This window comes from Pleurodeles waltl, chromosome 4_1, assembly GCF_031143425.1.
Source record: "Pleurodeles waltl isolate 20211129_DDA chromosome 4_1, aPleWal1.hap1.20221129, whole genome shotgun sequence".
Taxonomy (NCBI): domain Eukaryota; kingdom Metazoa; phylum Chordata; class Amphibia; order Caudata; family Salamandridae; genus Pleurodeles; species Pleurodeles waltl.
Genome location: NC_090442.1, coordinates 228448110 through 228464593, shown reverse-complemented (window position 1 = coordinate 228464593; position 16484 = coordinate 228448110). Strand labels below are relative to the sequence as shown.

Sequence of the window (16484 nt, the reverse complement as noted above, 5' to 3'; positions counted from 1 at the left end):
TACGGCCGTTCCTGTCCAGCCACCTTGCCACATATGCAGCCCAGCCTGTGTGGCCGAGGATGTGGGATCCACAGACCTCCTGGATCAGGGAGCCAGCCATCTGGCCAGTCCACTGCCCCTACCCTCTGCAGCTACTTTTAAACTTTCCTAGTCTGACTCTTCCCCGCCACGGACCCGCTGGAGGCAGGATCTGCCATCACCTGCTCTGCTGGCAATTCATTACATCAGACAGGTGGGTTTTGCAGATAGTTTAGAGGGGCTACTTGCTCCCCTTCAAGACTACCCCTCCATCCATGCCACCATCCTCCAATCAGATGACGGAGGAACACTTGACACTGCTCTGAGAGGGAGCTACAGCTCTCTTGACCAAGGGAGCCATAGAGAAGGTTCCTGTGCCAGAAGGAGGAAGTGTTTGTGACTCCCGCTACTTTCTGGTACCCAAAAAGGACAAGGGTCTCTGCACTCTCCTAAACCTTCGGTCCCTCAATCTTCGTCAAGGAGTTCAAAATGTTCGCTCAGGTTCTTTCTGCCCCTGACCCAGGAGACTGGTTGGTAGCGTTGGACTTGCAGGGCGCTTATTTCCAGATTCCCATCCTACCTGCCCACAGACGTTATTTGCAGTTCACGGTAGGACTTGATCATTTCAGGTCACCATGCTCCCCTTTGGTCTTACCGGCACCCCTTGGGTGCTCATCAAGGTGATGGTGGTGGTTGCAGCTCATCTGTGCGGATCAGGGCTTTCAGTCTTCTGTTATCTCGACGACTGACTGTTGAAGGTGGGCTTCCCACAGGTTGTCTTCCACCTCCAGACTACGGCGGCCTCCTGCTTTTGATGGGGTTCACTATAAACATGCCAAAGTCACACCTGACTACCCCTCAGGTGCTCCTTTTTATAGGAGCTTTTCTGGACACAGTACAGTTTCGAGCTTATCCTCCCAAGCGGCGAGTCCAGGATATTCAGGTTATACCACAAATGTTTCAGCCTCTAACGTGGATTTCAGTGAGGCCTCATGACCTCCGGCATCCTGCTGGTGACACATGCAAGATGTCATATGCGGGCTCTGCAGTGGGACCTGCAAGTTCCAGTGGGCACAGCATCAGGGGAATGTTTCTGACATGGCCCAGATCTCGTCAGGAACTGCACGAGAACTGCAGTGGTGACTAACGAACCGCGATTAAGTCAGAGGCATATCCCTTTCCCTTCTCCAACTAGATTTGACAGAAGTGACAGATGCATGCCTTCTGTACTGGGACAGCCATCTAGGAGAGGTGGAGGTCAGAGGCATCTAGTCTCTGGGAGAGTCCGAACTCCACATCGACCTGTTGGAGTTCTGTGTGATCAGGCTAGCATTGAAAGCTTTTTCTGCCTTTCTCAAAGGAAAGGTAGGACAGGTGTTTAGACAAGGGTCGGGGACCCTTTGTTAGGAGGCTCTGGACATGGCTGGAACAGGGCATTTCTCTGATGGTTCAACATCTGGCGGGCTTTCTGAATGCCAAAGCAGACAAACTCAGCTGACAATGCTTAATTGATCACAAATGGCATCTCCATCCAGAGGTGGCAAAGGTCTCTTTCAGCAGTGGGGAGAGCCTTGGTTAGCTCCGTTCACCTCCCATAAAGAACAGTGTCATTAGTATTGCACATTGGAGTTTGTAAGGTAGCAACCACTCTGCAACACTTTTCGTCTCAAGTAGAACTCAGGCCTCCTGTACGCCTTTCCCACCCATACTACTTCTGCCTAGAGTTCCCAAGAAGACCAATAAGGACCAGGCCCCAAGTCATGCTTCTGGCTCCAGACTGGGCACTGAGAGTTTGATATTCCAAGCTACTGAGCATGGCCATCGATCCTCCAATCAGTCTGCCCTTTCCTGAGGATCTTCTGACGCAGTAGCAGGGGAGGGTTTTCCACCGGATCCTGTCAACTCTCGGCCTTCTTTCATGGAGATTGAGTGCCAACAGTTGACAGCCTTCGTCCTTACTCCCGAAGTCTGTAATGTAATCATGGCAGCCAGGCGTCCCTCCACCAAAATGGTATACACCTGACATTGGAAGAAATGTTTGGCATGGTGCACAGACAAGTCTGTGGATCCCCTTTCTGCTCTTTTTTTCTGAGGTCCGTTGTTCATTCTTTCTTTAGCCAAGGAGGGCTCTACTATGGGCACTCTCAAAGGTTATCTATCTACCATTTCTGCTTTTTTTGTGACTGCCTAATCAAAATTTTATAAGTCTTCTATTGTAAATATGGTCCTCAAAGGCCTTACTTCAGTTTCCTCCATCCCCATTCATTATGCCTCAGTGGGACTAGAATTTGGTTTTGGCTTTCCTGATGTGTGCTCCTTTAGAGCCTCTCCACAATTGTCCTCTCAGGCTTCTTACCTTGAAAATCTTGTGGCCATTACCTCTGCCTGCAGGGTGAGTGAGCTACAGGCATTGTCACCTGAGCCTCTCCACCGTTCCATTTATCCTGACAAAGTGGTGCCTCGCACTAGGGCTTCCTTCTTGCTGAAAGTGGTCACGCCTCTTTATCTAGGCCAATCCATTACTGTACCCACTTTTTATGCACCCCCACCTCCTTCTAAGGAAGAGGAGAGACTCCACTGTCTCGACTCAAAAAGAGCATTGACTTTCTACCTTGATTGTACAGAAGAGTTCTGTGTGGATGATCAACTGTTATGTGGGTGTGAAGGAAGGTTGGGCAGTGGAAGTGGTCATAAGAATGGTGTGGTGTCCCTGAGTGTCGTCCGCCCATTGGCTACTACTGGCACTCCCTGTAACACCCACAAATTTAGTATTTAGGTGGTACCCCTGAAACCTAGAACTTACTTCCTGACAACCTGAGAAGAGCTGGACACTACAGTTGCACCAGCGACCAACTGACTTCTCCCCAGCCTGTCTGCAGCCCTTGATGATCCTGCACCAAAAGACAACCTGTCCTGCAGCCCAGTGATCCCCAAAGAAGAAACCAACTTTAAAAGAAAAAGAACTCTGCCCTGAGGAACCAGGACACCGCCTCTGGACCCACTTCTGCACCAGACGCCCAGTGCCCAAGTCCAAGAGGCCCACCGGTCTTGTGAAGGTTCCCCAGCGATTGAGTCTGAATCCACCGTGGGCTGACCTCTGCCAGTCCCTGCTGCAAAGCCTGCAGCCTCAAACCGGAGACTCCCCTCTGACCACAACCTACCTGGTAAGCTGTTCCCAGCACCAAAAGAGACTTCTGCACCAGGAGCCCCTAGGCATTGGGCAGCTGGACCTACGGTGTTCCTGCATCCCCTAGCATCAGAACTTACGTGGGTAGCTATGGGTGTTCTTCGTTCAGCTTCCTGGCCCGGGCCTGCAGCCTCTTTTCAAAACTGATCTCCCCCAGTGATTTGCATTGGGTGCCTGATGCTGTGTAGGCGCTCTGCACCCGGCTGCCCCTGTGCCGCTGAGGGTGTAAGTTTAATGCTGCCTTATAGCCCTCCCTGTTCTTACGTCAACCTCAGGAGATCGACCCCTGACACCACTTTACTCAACTGTTAGCAGCGCATCTTCATTCACCCCCAGTCTCCATTGGTTAACATTGGGCACCTGACTCCGAATTTTACCTCTGCAGCCGGGTGCCGCTTTGGGGTACACTCTTGGTAGTGGTTTGAACCTTGCCTGGTGTTGTCCTAAAACCCTGAAGAATGGGTTTGTAGGTCGTATACTTACCTGCAAAACTGCATTTTTGTTTTCCTCCCATAGGCTAACATTGCTGAACTGAAAAACTGCACTGTTGATTTTTGAAACTGCACAGTATTTATGCTTGTAATTCTACTTATCTGATTATGAAGTTCTTGGGTTTGAAACATATATAAAAAGGAATGTTATTTTTATAGATTGGTCTCAGATTTATTCTGTGTGTGTTCCATTTATTGCCTCTAAGGGTACAACAGATGCTTAGTACTACACTCTAAGCCTAACTGGTCGCCCACACTACCACAAATAGAGCATTAGTACTATTTACTTTTGTCTCCCCAATACCATTTGGGGATCTACTGGACTCTATATAATGCACTAAAACGAAGTACATTGTGCAGAGACCCAGCTTCCTACAGTCTGTATGAAAATGTGCTATGCACTGGCCAAGAAGCAACACCCTGAGGGTTTGCGTGCTCATTCTACCAGAGCTAAAGCTGTGACCACTGCGTTAGCACGCAGAGTTCCAGTTCTTGATATGTCAGGTAGCAATGTGTGACTATCTGTACACACATATCAAATACTATGCCTGTACAGTGAGCTCTGCAGGGACGGGCACTTTGCCCGCTCGTTCCTGGATGACTTTCTTCTTCGATCTGGGATCGCAGACCCTCAAACTGAGATGGTATTGCTTTGGTATCTATTCTAAGGTAAGGAATCTGCAACTAGATGTCTTTCAGATGGACATGTTTCTTATCTTTGATAATGCCCTATCTGGCAGAGACAATATCTAGTTGCAGATTCCTTATCAACCCACCCATCCTCCACACTCTGCAAACTGATTTTTAGGGCCAGGGATTCCCCTTTCAGGGCATTAGTTTGATGCAGCAGTGGTCAGTGTTCTTCATGGCTCTATGCTTCTGGCATTGAAAGTCATTAAAAGAAGCATATGTCAGCGCACCGGGTGGCAGTTATGTAGGCCCAGCGACGCCTTATCCAGTGCGGATGGTGCTGAAAATGGGCACAGAGCCAAACCAATGCCACCGGAAAGCGTGCAGAAGCACTGCTTGAGAAAAATCTCTAGGTCCAGACTGACGCCTGGAAATTCTAGGATAAAGAATCTGCAACTAGATAGTGTCCCTACCAGAGAAGGCGTTGCCGAATGTAAGTAACTTGGGAGGAAATGAGCAAACCTGAAGGTTCTTATACATGACATGCTCGCCAGTAAACATAGTGAACACACCATGTAGCATTCCTGCTCTCTGGACACTAAATTGCCAGGGGTGGGTGCAAACAGGATTCCTTTCCATACACCTGCTCAGCATCCTACCTAGATGAGCATTTATCTATTTCCCTGTCAGGTGGAACACGCCGGCCACAAAGTAAGAAAGTGATCCTCTCAAACTTTAAGTCCTACAATGTCTACAGTCTTGGCTGGGGCACAGCAGTAAAATTTTATATTTACTGATTACCTAAAAGCACGCTTGCAAATGAAATAAAACTCAACAAGGGAGATGCTTCTGGATGCGAACAGGAAATGTAAAATTGCGCTCCTAGCAAAATACGAGGAACAGCAAGAAGAGGTGAACAATGAAGGGATACACAGAAGTTTACATGTCTGATAGCATCTCTCTTGTTCAAGCCACCTGGGAAAGGGCCTATTAAAGTGCCAGGGACCCACACTAGAGAGCTAGTGCTGCAGGGGTACTCACAGTACACCCTCTTAGACAACGATTGCATTCATTCAAAGGTACAGTAGAGTGGCTTACAGTAGAGTGGCTTACAGTAGAGTGGCTTACAGTAGAGTGGCTTACAGTAGAGTGGCTTACAGTAGAGTGGTGATGACTAGAGTGCTGTAGAGTGACAAAGCGGAATGGAGTAGAGTAGAGTGGAATGGAGTTGGGTGGTGTCCTATAGAATGCCATTGTGTGGAGTGGTGTGGAATGTTATAGAGTAGACTGGAGTAGAATGGCATGGAGAGGCATAGAGTGCTGTATTCTACCATTGTGTGGAGTGGCATGAAGTGGGGTAGAGTATTGCATTGTGGAGTGCAGTGGCATAGAGTGGCATGGAGTGGTGTAGAGGAACAGAGTAAAGTGGCATAAAGTGGAGAGACATAGAATACCTTACAGTGGAACTGAGTGGGCTGAAGTGGTGTGGAGTCGAGTAGCATGGGATGCAATAGACTGGAATGCTGTAGAGTTAATTAGTGTTGATTAGTACAGTTGTGGCTGGTAGGGTGACAGTAACATAAATAAGAAGCCTGTATGCCTAATTAGAAAAGCGCATTGCACATCCAGGATTAATAATAAATGTTTATCCCCCCAAAAAAAGAGTAATAACCTGTACTTGGTCCATGCTTCCAGGACGAGCTAACACTAGAAAGGAAGCTAAGCCTAAGGGAGCTAAGCAATCAAAAGATTGCAAATGAGTGACAAGAAAAACTGATGGGATGTTGTGGGTGGGTTGTAAGCCCACTGAATTATAAATAATGCCTAGTGCATGAGTTGCATAGACATGACCTAATCATAGCGGCCATATGAATGTAGTAGCAGCTGACGTTTTGGGTGCCATAAACTAAAAAATAACTAACACCATGCTATTACTATTTTATAGCATGCCTTATAATGTTTATAATCTGTGCGGTTTTTGAACAGCATTATGCAAAAAAAAAAAGTGGTGGTACAGTTAGTAGTCTCATACCAAATGTATTTCCTTTCTTAGTAAAGAGGTGTTACATGATTAGTAGTCAAGCCATGTGTTGAGGCATTACGGTCATACTTGAATGCAATACTACCTGGTCCACTGGCGTATACATATGTCATTGAATGTGCAACTGTTAATACACACAAATACTGTACATAGAACTGTACCAATTAAGGCATACAGCACTGCTTTGTGTGTTTTTTTATTTTCCTCTGTATAATGAAATGATACTTTGAGAATGAAGTCAATATTGGTGCACTACATTTCATGTGGGCATTCTTTATTAGAAGAACTGACACAGTTAGCTAAAATATAGTTTAGTAATTAGTTTGCAAAGTATTTCGATGCAATTAGGCTTAATTAAACTAACAGCACAACTTGCACTCAGTGCAGGGCACCATCATGAGGGAAATAGTGTTTAGTCAGCTGCGACTTAGCACACATTAAGGAAAGGTGAGTGTTTACTTGGAATTATGCGTGAAAGATCCATGCTTAGACATCAAAGGCAACAAGCATCATTCAGCAGTTAACCGATTAGTAAACTTGAGAATTTCCCACTGGGCACCAACATGTTGTCTTTGTACATAATAGTTGTGCATATGTAGGAAATAGGTTCTTCCCATTTTAGTACCCCTGGATTTTTCCCATTTGACTTCACAATTTTTGGGCTTCTACTGCAAACAAGTGGACTGAGCATGCTGACTGCCATTGTCCACCTTTTAAGATAGGGTCACTGCTTCATAGCTAGAGTAAGAGGTTATAGGTTAGTTACATATTAACACGTATGCAGACTGCATGTGTGTGACTACAGACTTGCTCAGCCCATTATCTGTGCACAGGTAACCTTGCGCGGAAGGTGCTTTACAGGTATTGGTAGGCCTTCTAATGTGGGGCATATTTACAGTGTACTTCTGTAGCAGTTTCACTTTAAAAAGACCTTACAGGGTCCAGAAGGGTACCAATCTGGGGTAAAATATGTACCAGAGTATGAATTGACAGTACCCAAAGTACCACTATATACTTGTAATTTTTCCCTGGCTCAGTTCAAAATCACATTCCAAGCCTTTGTCTGACTATTGGGTGACATTAATTACTCACCTCCCTAGCAGAGGGATTAAAAAGGCTTCCCCACACAATAGGGCAAGTAACAGTCCTTACCCCGAGAAAGGAAGGGATGGGAGGGAAGCTGCATCTGTTAATTAGTTTTTCACATTGCATCTGAGCTGGGAGAGCCTAAGCCTACTGGAACAGAGGAGGAGGGCCAAACCCCTAGAGCCAACACAGGAAGGGTTTGCCTTTGATTTTTTTGGTGGGAAGAGATCAGGCAGCTGTATCATCAAGGGATGGAGCAGAGGTTCCTCGGGGGAGCTCTTTCCACATGCAACTTGAAGTTGCCATTCTGGATTTTCCCAGAATGCTGTGCAGGAGGGTGAGGATGGGTGGGAGAGATAATGTAGCATCCTACGATTGGCCAGCGGTCCCTCCTTCCTAGATCTCTGGCCTTTAGCTTTGTTCTTAGGATAATTTGAAATACTACTACCATATGCATTACATCAGTCTTCTTGTATCTGCCTGTGATCATATTATCTGTTATCATATTACCATACTACTCTGGGCATCAAATGGGGCTTCGACGTCCATTTTTAGCATCTGGTAGTGAAAAATGCTTCGGGCCTTTGTGAGGCAACTTCTCACATCCCATTGCTGTATCAAGTTTGTGCAACATAAAATGGGATTTCCTACATTTGCATGGTACTGTGTCTCAGTGGAAATAAGGGAATGATTGTGTACCTGAGCAATATTAAAGATGCATGCACACCGATAAATAAGTCGTAGATAAATGCTCTGTGCGTCACTTAGGAGATATCTAGCAGTTCCCCACTGTGTGAAGGGGGTTGAGGCTCAGGTGAGCAAGCCATTAAAACCTTGAGCCAGCTTTAGGGACCTGCTTGTGTATGATCATGAAGATCCTTGTGCCAAAAATGAGCTAAGCTTTCTTTCTTCTCCCTACATCATGCCACCTTCACACAACACTTCAAGTTCCTTAGGTACAGCTGTGAAGGTGCAGTTCAACTTTTTGCATTTTGGTTAATATTCGGGGAAAAGAAGCTCAGGCCTCTGGCTTATTTGTATTTTGATTATGCTGGTAATAAAGATTGAGAAAGTCCATGGTACTGGCCACTCATCTTCTACAGCACCCAGGGGGCTTCTCCAGCACAACATACTTTTTGCAACACTGGGAAGGCAATGTATATCACAGAAAGAAGCAATGTAGAGTCTGCATTGTTTATCCTGTGTTAAACGGAATTCCCAGTTTGCTATACTACAGTCCATAACCATAGAAGACTAAATGTGTCTGGGATCCCTTTGATTTTTGTACAGAGGAGTAAATAGAAAGGAGCAGAGAGAGGGGAGAGAAATAGAGGTTGAACATAAAGTTAAGGGGCAGCAAATGGGAAATATCAGAAAAGGAGATAAGGTAATAGTTTGTGGAATGTGAGTGAAAGCAGTGCTTAATTTGTAAATAAGGTGCCGGTGCCCAAAACCCTCCTCTTAAACACACGGCTGCTGCAATTAAATGTGTGAACACGGAATACTGAGGCGGCGTAATCCTGAAGCCTTCTCGGCCCTCTTTAATCCATTAAAGCCACTCTCTGCTCCTTCAGCTCACTCTTGCAGCTTTCTACTTTCTCCCTTTGTTACGCTTTTTCGTTTTTCCCTTCATCAGTCTTTCCCATATGTGTCTTTGCCTCGCAGCATATGTTTGAGGCAGAAGAATAAGCTCCAGCCCTAAAAAAATAACTGCCAATGCTCAGCACCCGAAACAAAAAGCACAAATTAAGCACTGAGTGAAAGGCAATATGGGCAGTCTTAGATAAGTACTACTTACTATATCCAGACACTGCAGTTGGCTCTGGCTAGGCTCTTCCTATGAATTCTCTGGATTGCCTTCTAAGCTAGGTTCCAGCTCCCCCTGCCAAAACAAGGCTGTGATTGCCCAGTAATAATAGCAGTGCTGAATTTCAGTGGTTTCAGGAAGTACATTTTTTCAGGGTGGCGCACATTGGGCCACAGATAAATGCTGTCTGTTAATTGCTGTGGCTACTAAATGCATGTGTGTATATATATTTATGTATGTGTATATGTATATGTGTGCATGTATATAAGTCTGTATGTGTATATAAGCATGTGTGTGTATATGTATGTGTATAAATAAATAAAACCCAGAGGTGGCCACCACTGGGGAGTTATAGTTAGGATTGCTCTGCCATAGACAAGACTTTTTCGGTAATAACTTTGTGCCATTTGACGAAACTTTCCATTAAAAAAAAATTGCTTCCTAGAAAGTTTTGGCTTGAATAGTCAAGCAGGAACCAAAAAAAAAAAGGGGGAAGGGTTCAAAAAAGCAAATGTTCCCATGCATTTTTCATAGATTTTCTTTAGGCAGTTCTACAGCAAAAAGTGCTGAACGGAATTACACCAAACTTGACAGGAAGCTATTTCTTGATTCACAGATTGTGTATTTTGTGATTTGGTGTAAATCTGTTCAGCTGTTTTTGAGAAATTAAGGGCCATAAATATTTGTATATGGTTGGGTTTGAGGGACTCTCCTGAGTCCCTTGAACCCAATTTTTAAAAAATACAGCATTCTGAATGGGACAGGGATCATTATTTCCCTGTGTGCCACTTTGCGCTCAGTGGAGATACGCTACTGCGAAGCAAGTGCTTTGATTGGATCCAGCAACATGAGGAAAATATTGCTGGTAGCCCTTACAGTACTCAGGGACTTAGTCATCTGTCCTGAAGTTAAAACAAATTATATAAATAACATAAAGGAGCAGGGTAGGGATACACAGAATTAAAAAAAAAAAAAAAAACAACAAAAAAAACCTGAGAAATTCACTTTAAAAAAAACAAAGGTTGCACAGGTGTTTTTTTTTTTTTTGCAGTGAATGTATACTTTTTTACGTAAAGTAATTTTCATTACTATACGTTAATCCAACCACTATTGGGCACGGCCTTCGTCCATGCACAGCACTGGTTAGCAGCAAGGCTTGCTGCCAACCCCTATAACCACCCAACCCCCTGCTGCACACAGCCTTCGGCCATGTGTAGCAGCATTACATTTACACTGATGCCCCGGGGAGGTGGTGGCCCTCTGCATTACAATTACTTTAAAGCCCTGTAGAGGTGGCGGTTACTGGCGCTGCGGGGGGGCCAGGCGCCCCCGCTTTGTATTTACTGTGATGCCCTGGAGAGGTGGTATCCCCTGGGTTGGGGGGCATGCGCCCCCCATTATATTTACTTTGATGCCCTAGGGAGGTGGTGGTCTCAAGGACTGCAGGGGGGGGTGAGTGCCCCCTATGCATTTCAGTAGAGACAAGCCCTGGGGAGGTGGTAGTCCCCGGGGCTGCAGGGCAGCCAGGCGCCCCCCCAGATTCAAAATTGCAATGCCAGCAGTACCTGGCCCACCTGGGGGCTGAAGTTAAACCAGCCCACTTGTTTTTTCTTTTTTGAGTTTTTGGCAGATCCGCGCATCTCCTGATGAAGATTCCACTTCCTCCATCAAACTGAGCCAATGTTTATAGCAACAAAAAAAAAAAGAAAAAAAAAATGCCTTTTCTATAGAAACTAGGTCCTAACTAGGTCTAGTGGCGACCGCCACTAGTGTGTGTATGTGTATGTATGTGTGTGTGTATATCTATATGTGTGTGTGTGTGTGTGTGTGTGTGTATATGTATGTATATATATATGTATATATATATAAAATAAAGTGTGTGGGTTTTTGTTTTTTTCCCATGGAACCCATGCTGGAGGGATGCCAGGTATGCTATTGCAGGGAAGGTTGGCATGCAGGGCCTTTTTGGAGCCAGGGACCCCATCCCATAAGGGTTGTATTTAAATCATAAAGGTGAGGCGGGTCACAAGGCACCCTATCCGTAAGCCATAAAGCCCTGGAACCACATCCCCCAGGGCCGTATCTTTAATCATAAAGGAGGGGGAGCACATGGCCCCTGTCCCTCAGCCTTTAATGGTTCCAGGAACTCCACCCCTGCCAGGGCCAGCTCACGTAATGTGTCTGGGGCACAGTAGTTTACCTGCCTTCATTGCCAGGGGCAGGGAAATGTGGGTGCTCCTGTCTGGAGCATTTTTAACTGGGAGCAAATAGTAAGTCTGCTCTCAGCTGGCCAGAGAGATTTAAAAATGTTCCTGCTGGCTGGGAGCATATTGTGTTCTGTTTCCCACATAACATATATTGCTCCCACCCATGGAGCAGCATAAATAGCTGCTCCCTCTAGGCAGCAGGAATGCTGTCTCCCCCCACCACGTGGACAGCCTGCTGGGGCCATGGAGGTCCTGGGATCACCCCGCAGCTCCAATGTGCTTGTAGGGGCCCTGGACGGGCACTGGGGCACCCACCCATTTATAATACAGGCACCAGTGGATGGTGTCCACAATGTCAAAATATGCTGAGTGGAGGAGGGCTGCCTGGCCCCCATCTCCTTTAAATAATAAAAAAATAATAGAAATTCACTGGAAAAAAAACAAAGGTTAATAAAATAGGTGAATCTTGGTAACATTAGCGTTTTGAACTGGAACAAACCCACAAATTTACCAATGGTGGTTAGTTGAGCTAACTATAACTTTAATGAAGCCCCACCATGCACCACTTATGACCTCACATATTACATCACTCATGACATGTTCTATGACATCACTGAAATATTGGATTACATTGTTGATGACACCATCCAATTAGTTTGTTTTATAGATTGTTATAATCTATAAATCTCCATATTCTCCTGGAGGTCGCCAGTATGTAGTTATAGTTGTGTCTGTTTTTTTTCATAAATAGAGCGCTTTTTGGCTTGCTAATAACTTTGGCCCTGTTAGACGAATCTCCACAAAACTTTCCAAAAAAAGGTTCATGCACCCAAGTTTCTTCCTGGAAAGTTTTGGGGGTCATTTGTCAAGTGGGACTGAGGAAAAAAGGGGGGCCCAAAACGTAAAGTCTCCATGCATTTACCATAGACTTCTTTGAGACAAGTTTTAGCAAAAACTGCTGAACAGAATTATACCATATTTGGCAGGAAGCTAGATTGTGGTCCAAAGATTGTGCCTTTTGTATTTGGGTGTAAATCAGTCAGAAATTAAGGGTAGATATAATTGTATAATTTTTGGCAGTTGAGCTTGCGAGAGACTTGCTGGAAACGTTTTCTGCAGAACCAAAATACTTGTGAGGAACATAATGAACACAAGTCCACTGCCACTTTAAAAAAAAAAAAAAAGATTTATAGTGTGTTCAATATGTCTGCACACCAAAGATGCATTAGTAGCACATGCATTTTGTAAACGTTATACTTATTAGATGGCCACAGGCGGTACAAAAGTAGGTAGAAAAGCAGCATGGTAATTACCTGCAATTGTGTAAACTATAAAACACACTCGTTGGATGGTGTCCTCAGTGATGTCATTTGAGATGTCATCAGTGATGTCATAGAACATTTGACGATGCACCACTGCTCCTTGTTACTGTGCTGTGGGGCTTCACACCAGATATTCTAATTCCCTTGGTTAGCATATATGTTGCACACACTGTTAATTTGTTTTATACGTGGCTCACAGCCATGAGCTGAGTTTGGCATCCCCACTGATGATGGTGGGTGCACTAGAGTGCAAATCGGAGCAGTCCTCATTGGCATTTGGGCCCTTCGCTTGCAATGTTTATCTGAAATGAATAAGATAAACACATCGTGGCTTTATTGTCTATTGCCTTATTAACAAAGCTTCATATGGTATGCTGAATGCAAACAGAGCACTATCGTACATTTTCATGTTAGTCACCGTAAATTAGCACTATTGCCCTCTACATCTAGAATATTGCTGAAGCGGTACTGGATGGATAAATACCTATTTTTCTTTTTTGCAGGGAGATTCAGGGGGACCTTTGATTTGCAAGAGCAATGGTTTCTACAAGGTTGTTGGAGTCATAAGCTGGGGTAGTAGTAAATGCGATACAGGAGTACCAGCAGTCTATACCAGAGTTCGTCCGTTCTTGTCATGGATCGACGAAGTTATGAGTAATTCACAGAGTGCTGTCGGTCACCATTGAAAACAGTGAATGCATTGTGCTAAAAATATACTCTGCTGGAATAAATATTTGCTTTTAAAGTGTATGAATGTGTGTAGATCTGTTATTACTCTACGTATAGGGTTTTGACTTCAACTTGGGAACTTTTTTTTTTACCCAGACGTCATTGTATACACCAAAATGCAGGCATTGTGCGCAATTTAATGCAGTACCACGCTTAACACTCATTAAGCCTTGAACTTCGGCAGAGGTTATCAAGTGAATTAATCTTCATTCTGAGAATAAGTGGTTCAAGCATTTCCACAGGATCCCCTTATCTCACTACCACAACGTATTGGCACTTGAATGTAAACATATGGGCAGATTATGAGTTTGGCAGACTGAAACATCTGTCCTCCAAACTCCTGACGGGGAGGTCACCGCTGTGCTGGCGACCTCCCCACCGGTCCCATTACGACTTTCCCACTGGGCTGACCGACTGAAACAGGCTAGTGGGGAAGGTGTGTCAGCATTGCTCATAATGAGCCGGGGGCAATGCTGCCGCACACAGGGGGCACCAACACTGTTGAAATGTGCACTGTCTGCCCAGCAGACAGTGCACATTTCAAGGGTGCTGGGCAGGGGGACCCTGGGCATGGGCAGTGGAGGGGGTTCCTCCTGTGACCCTCCTGCACCTGTTCTCTGCCAGCCTTTTTTTGGCAGTGAAACAGCTATGAAAACCCTGGCGGAGAACAAGGTTGTAATCAGCAGGGCGGTGATGAGTTCAGTGCCATCCTGGCTGAGCCCTGCCATCAGCCCATCTGGATCTAGGCGTGGACGGCAGTAGGTTGACGGGTCTGCCTGCCAACCTTGTAATGTGGATCTCTGACCGTCACAGCAGTGGCGGTCTGACCGCCACCGCAAGTCTGACGGTCTTAGGTCTGCCAGACACGTAATTAGGGCCAAAGTCTCACTTCTGCTTCTAAATAATATAGTTTATAATAGTCTTCTTTTTGAGAAACTCTCACTACTAGGAATCATTCTAAAACATAGGTTCTTGCCATGCTTCTGACCTATGAATGGTATCCATGTGTAGTTTCAAACTAAGGTGGTGGTAAGTTCTGCATGTTTTGTACTCGCTCACTGGATCATCCACTAATGAGACACCAGTTTCTTAACCAGAAGAAATTAACAGGAAAGATCAAACTACCAGGAATGACATTATTCATGTAGTGTAGTCCCTCGCAGTACACAACACATTTCCTGATTTTAATGGGCTTCAGCATTATCATTGTCTTAAGGATTTTTGTCACCCTGGGCTTGAGGTATTTTGAGGCCCATCGTTCGAAAAAACTTTGGATTTTGTTACCTATACTGCCAAGCATTCATGATGCCCAACAATATACTTTAAATTTTAACTCAAAAATATCTGAAATAGGTTTTGTCCAGTGCCCAGAAATAATTTAAAATGACACTGGATCAAGAGAAAGTCGGAGGTAGAGGCAAGAAGATTCTGATAGGGAACAGGAGTTAGACTCAGGGAGAGAACTGAGAAATCTCACCTTACCAGGAGTGCTATGAGAAGGTGGTCGTCCTGGGCAATTGCCCACTTTACTCATGCCTTAAAACATCTCTGGTAAAACAAAACATATCAATCTTTCAAAGCTGCAGGAAGCTTGTTTTTATTTTTCTCTAATATTTGTGCACAGCAAACCAATAAGGTGGATGGCCGTGTCACCCATAAAGTGACAGTGAGCATCCACTTGATGATTTACATCAGCTGCTTAAGGTATGTATTCTGTGGCCACCCAAGAGAACCTCCCATCCACCCAGTTTTACGAGCAAGAAGTAATGTTTTCAGTATTGCAGGTGCGGTTGCAGGGTAATCCTAGTTAAGTACAAAACCCACAAGAATGAAAGATGGCGTTGAAAGTTTGACAAAAGGTGTATGGGACTACGCTTCAATGTAAAAGTACTGTATATGTGGGGAAACATTCTTTACAATGCTGTCTTCAGCCCATGCATCCATTACCAGGCATTGCCTTTACCACACAAGTCTTTACCACACATATGCCTTTACACCAAAATAGTATATATCAGTAAAGTGTGTGTGTGTGTATATATGTTTATATGTACACCGGGTATACAACAACGACACATTAAACAAATTTGAGTCCTGAGAATACACTAGCTATAAAATGTTGACACAATGAAACTCAAAATAAAAACGAATTTTGGATATAAAAAAATGCTAAATGGAAACTGATCCATATTATGGTAGTTTGTATGCTGAAAAAAGAGTAAATGGATATTGAGAATTGTATGCCTAAACCTATGAAAATGGTGATTAAACCTTGATTTATATGAATATATTAAAGCGTGGGCAATAAAAAACTATTTCAAATATTAAAACTAATATGAGTACCAGAGAGGCTATAAAATATATTGTTAAAAAATTAGTAATTATAAACAGCCGCAATCGGCCCCAATAAAGAAAACAAGCCTTGGAACAAGAAGAAAAAGACAACATAAGTCCAGAATCATTACATATGCATAGCATGCATTTCTTAAACTGGAAAAAGTTGTAATATAAGTTAAACATATTCATTAGTTTTACACAGTAAGTACTAGACTAAATTCACAAAAAGTTGCAAATCTTTACATGTGTGGCATGCTCATACTCATTTAAGGCAGTTTACCCAATTCCAAAATGCTGGACTAAATGGATTGGAGGGGGGAGGAGGTGGTGGTTTAATGATCAATGGATACAAATAAATCACTTTGGAAGTGAGTGGTCAAAGTTCAAAATAAAAGGACAGGGCATCAAAAGAGTTACCCTGTATGCTCCTAATGGCATGGGTAATGACTGTAAAAGCTCATGTCCAAAACTCACCCTGGTTAAAATACCAAGGAAAGTGTACTCATTCAAATGGAATGAAGACCTGCATGAATGAATTTTTAAAAAAAATAGATACCTGTGGTAAGTAGTGTGAATAATCACTTTAGGACAATCCCCGTATAAAGACAATTATATCAAGGCACTTGCCTCTG

The 16484-nt window shown here is 44.3% G+C and overlaps 1 protein-coding gene across 2 annotated transcripts in view; it reads left to right on the top strand.

Moving 5' to 3' along the window:
* OVCH1 (ovochymase 1) overlaps positions 1-13539 on the top strand; it is a 1177845-nt gene extending 1164306 nt beyond the window's left edge. For both annotated transcript variants that reach the window (XM_069228188.1, XM_069228187.1), the window contains one exon: positions 13293-13539. In XM_069228188.1, the coding sequence (XP_069084289.1) occupies positions 13293-13475 (183 nt within the window). In that variant the 3' untranslated portion in view covers positions 13476-13539. The remainder of the gene's footprint in view (positions 1-13292) is intronic.
* Positions 13540-16484: the final 2945 nt, after the last annotated feature.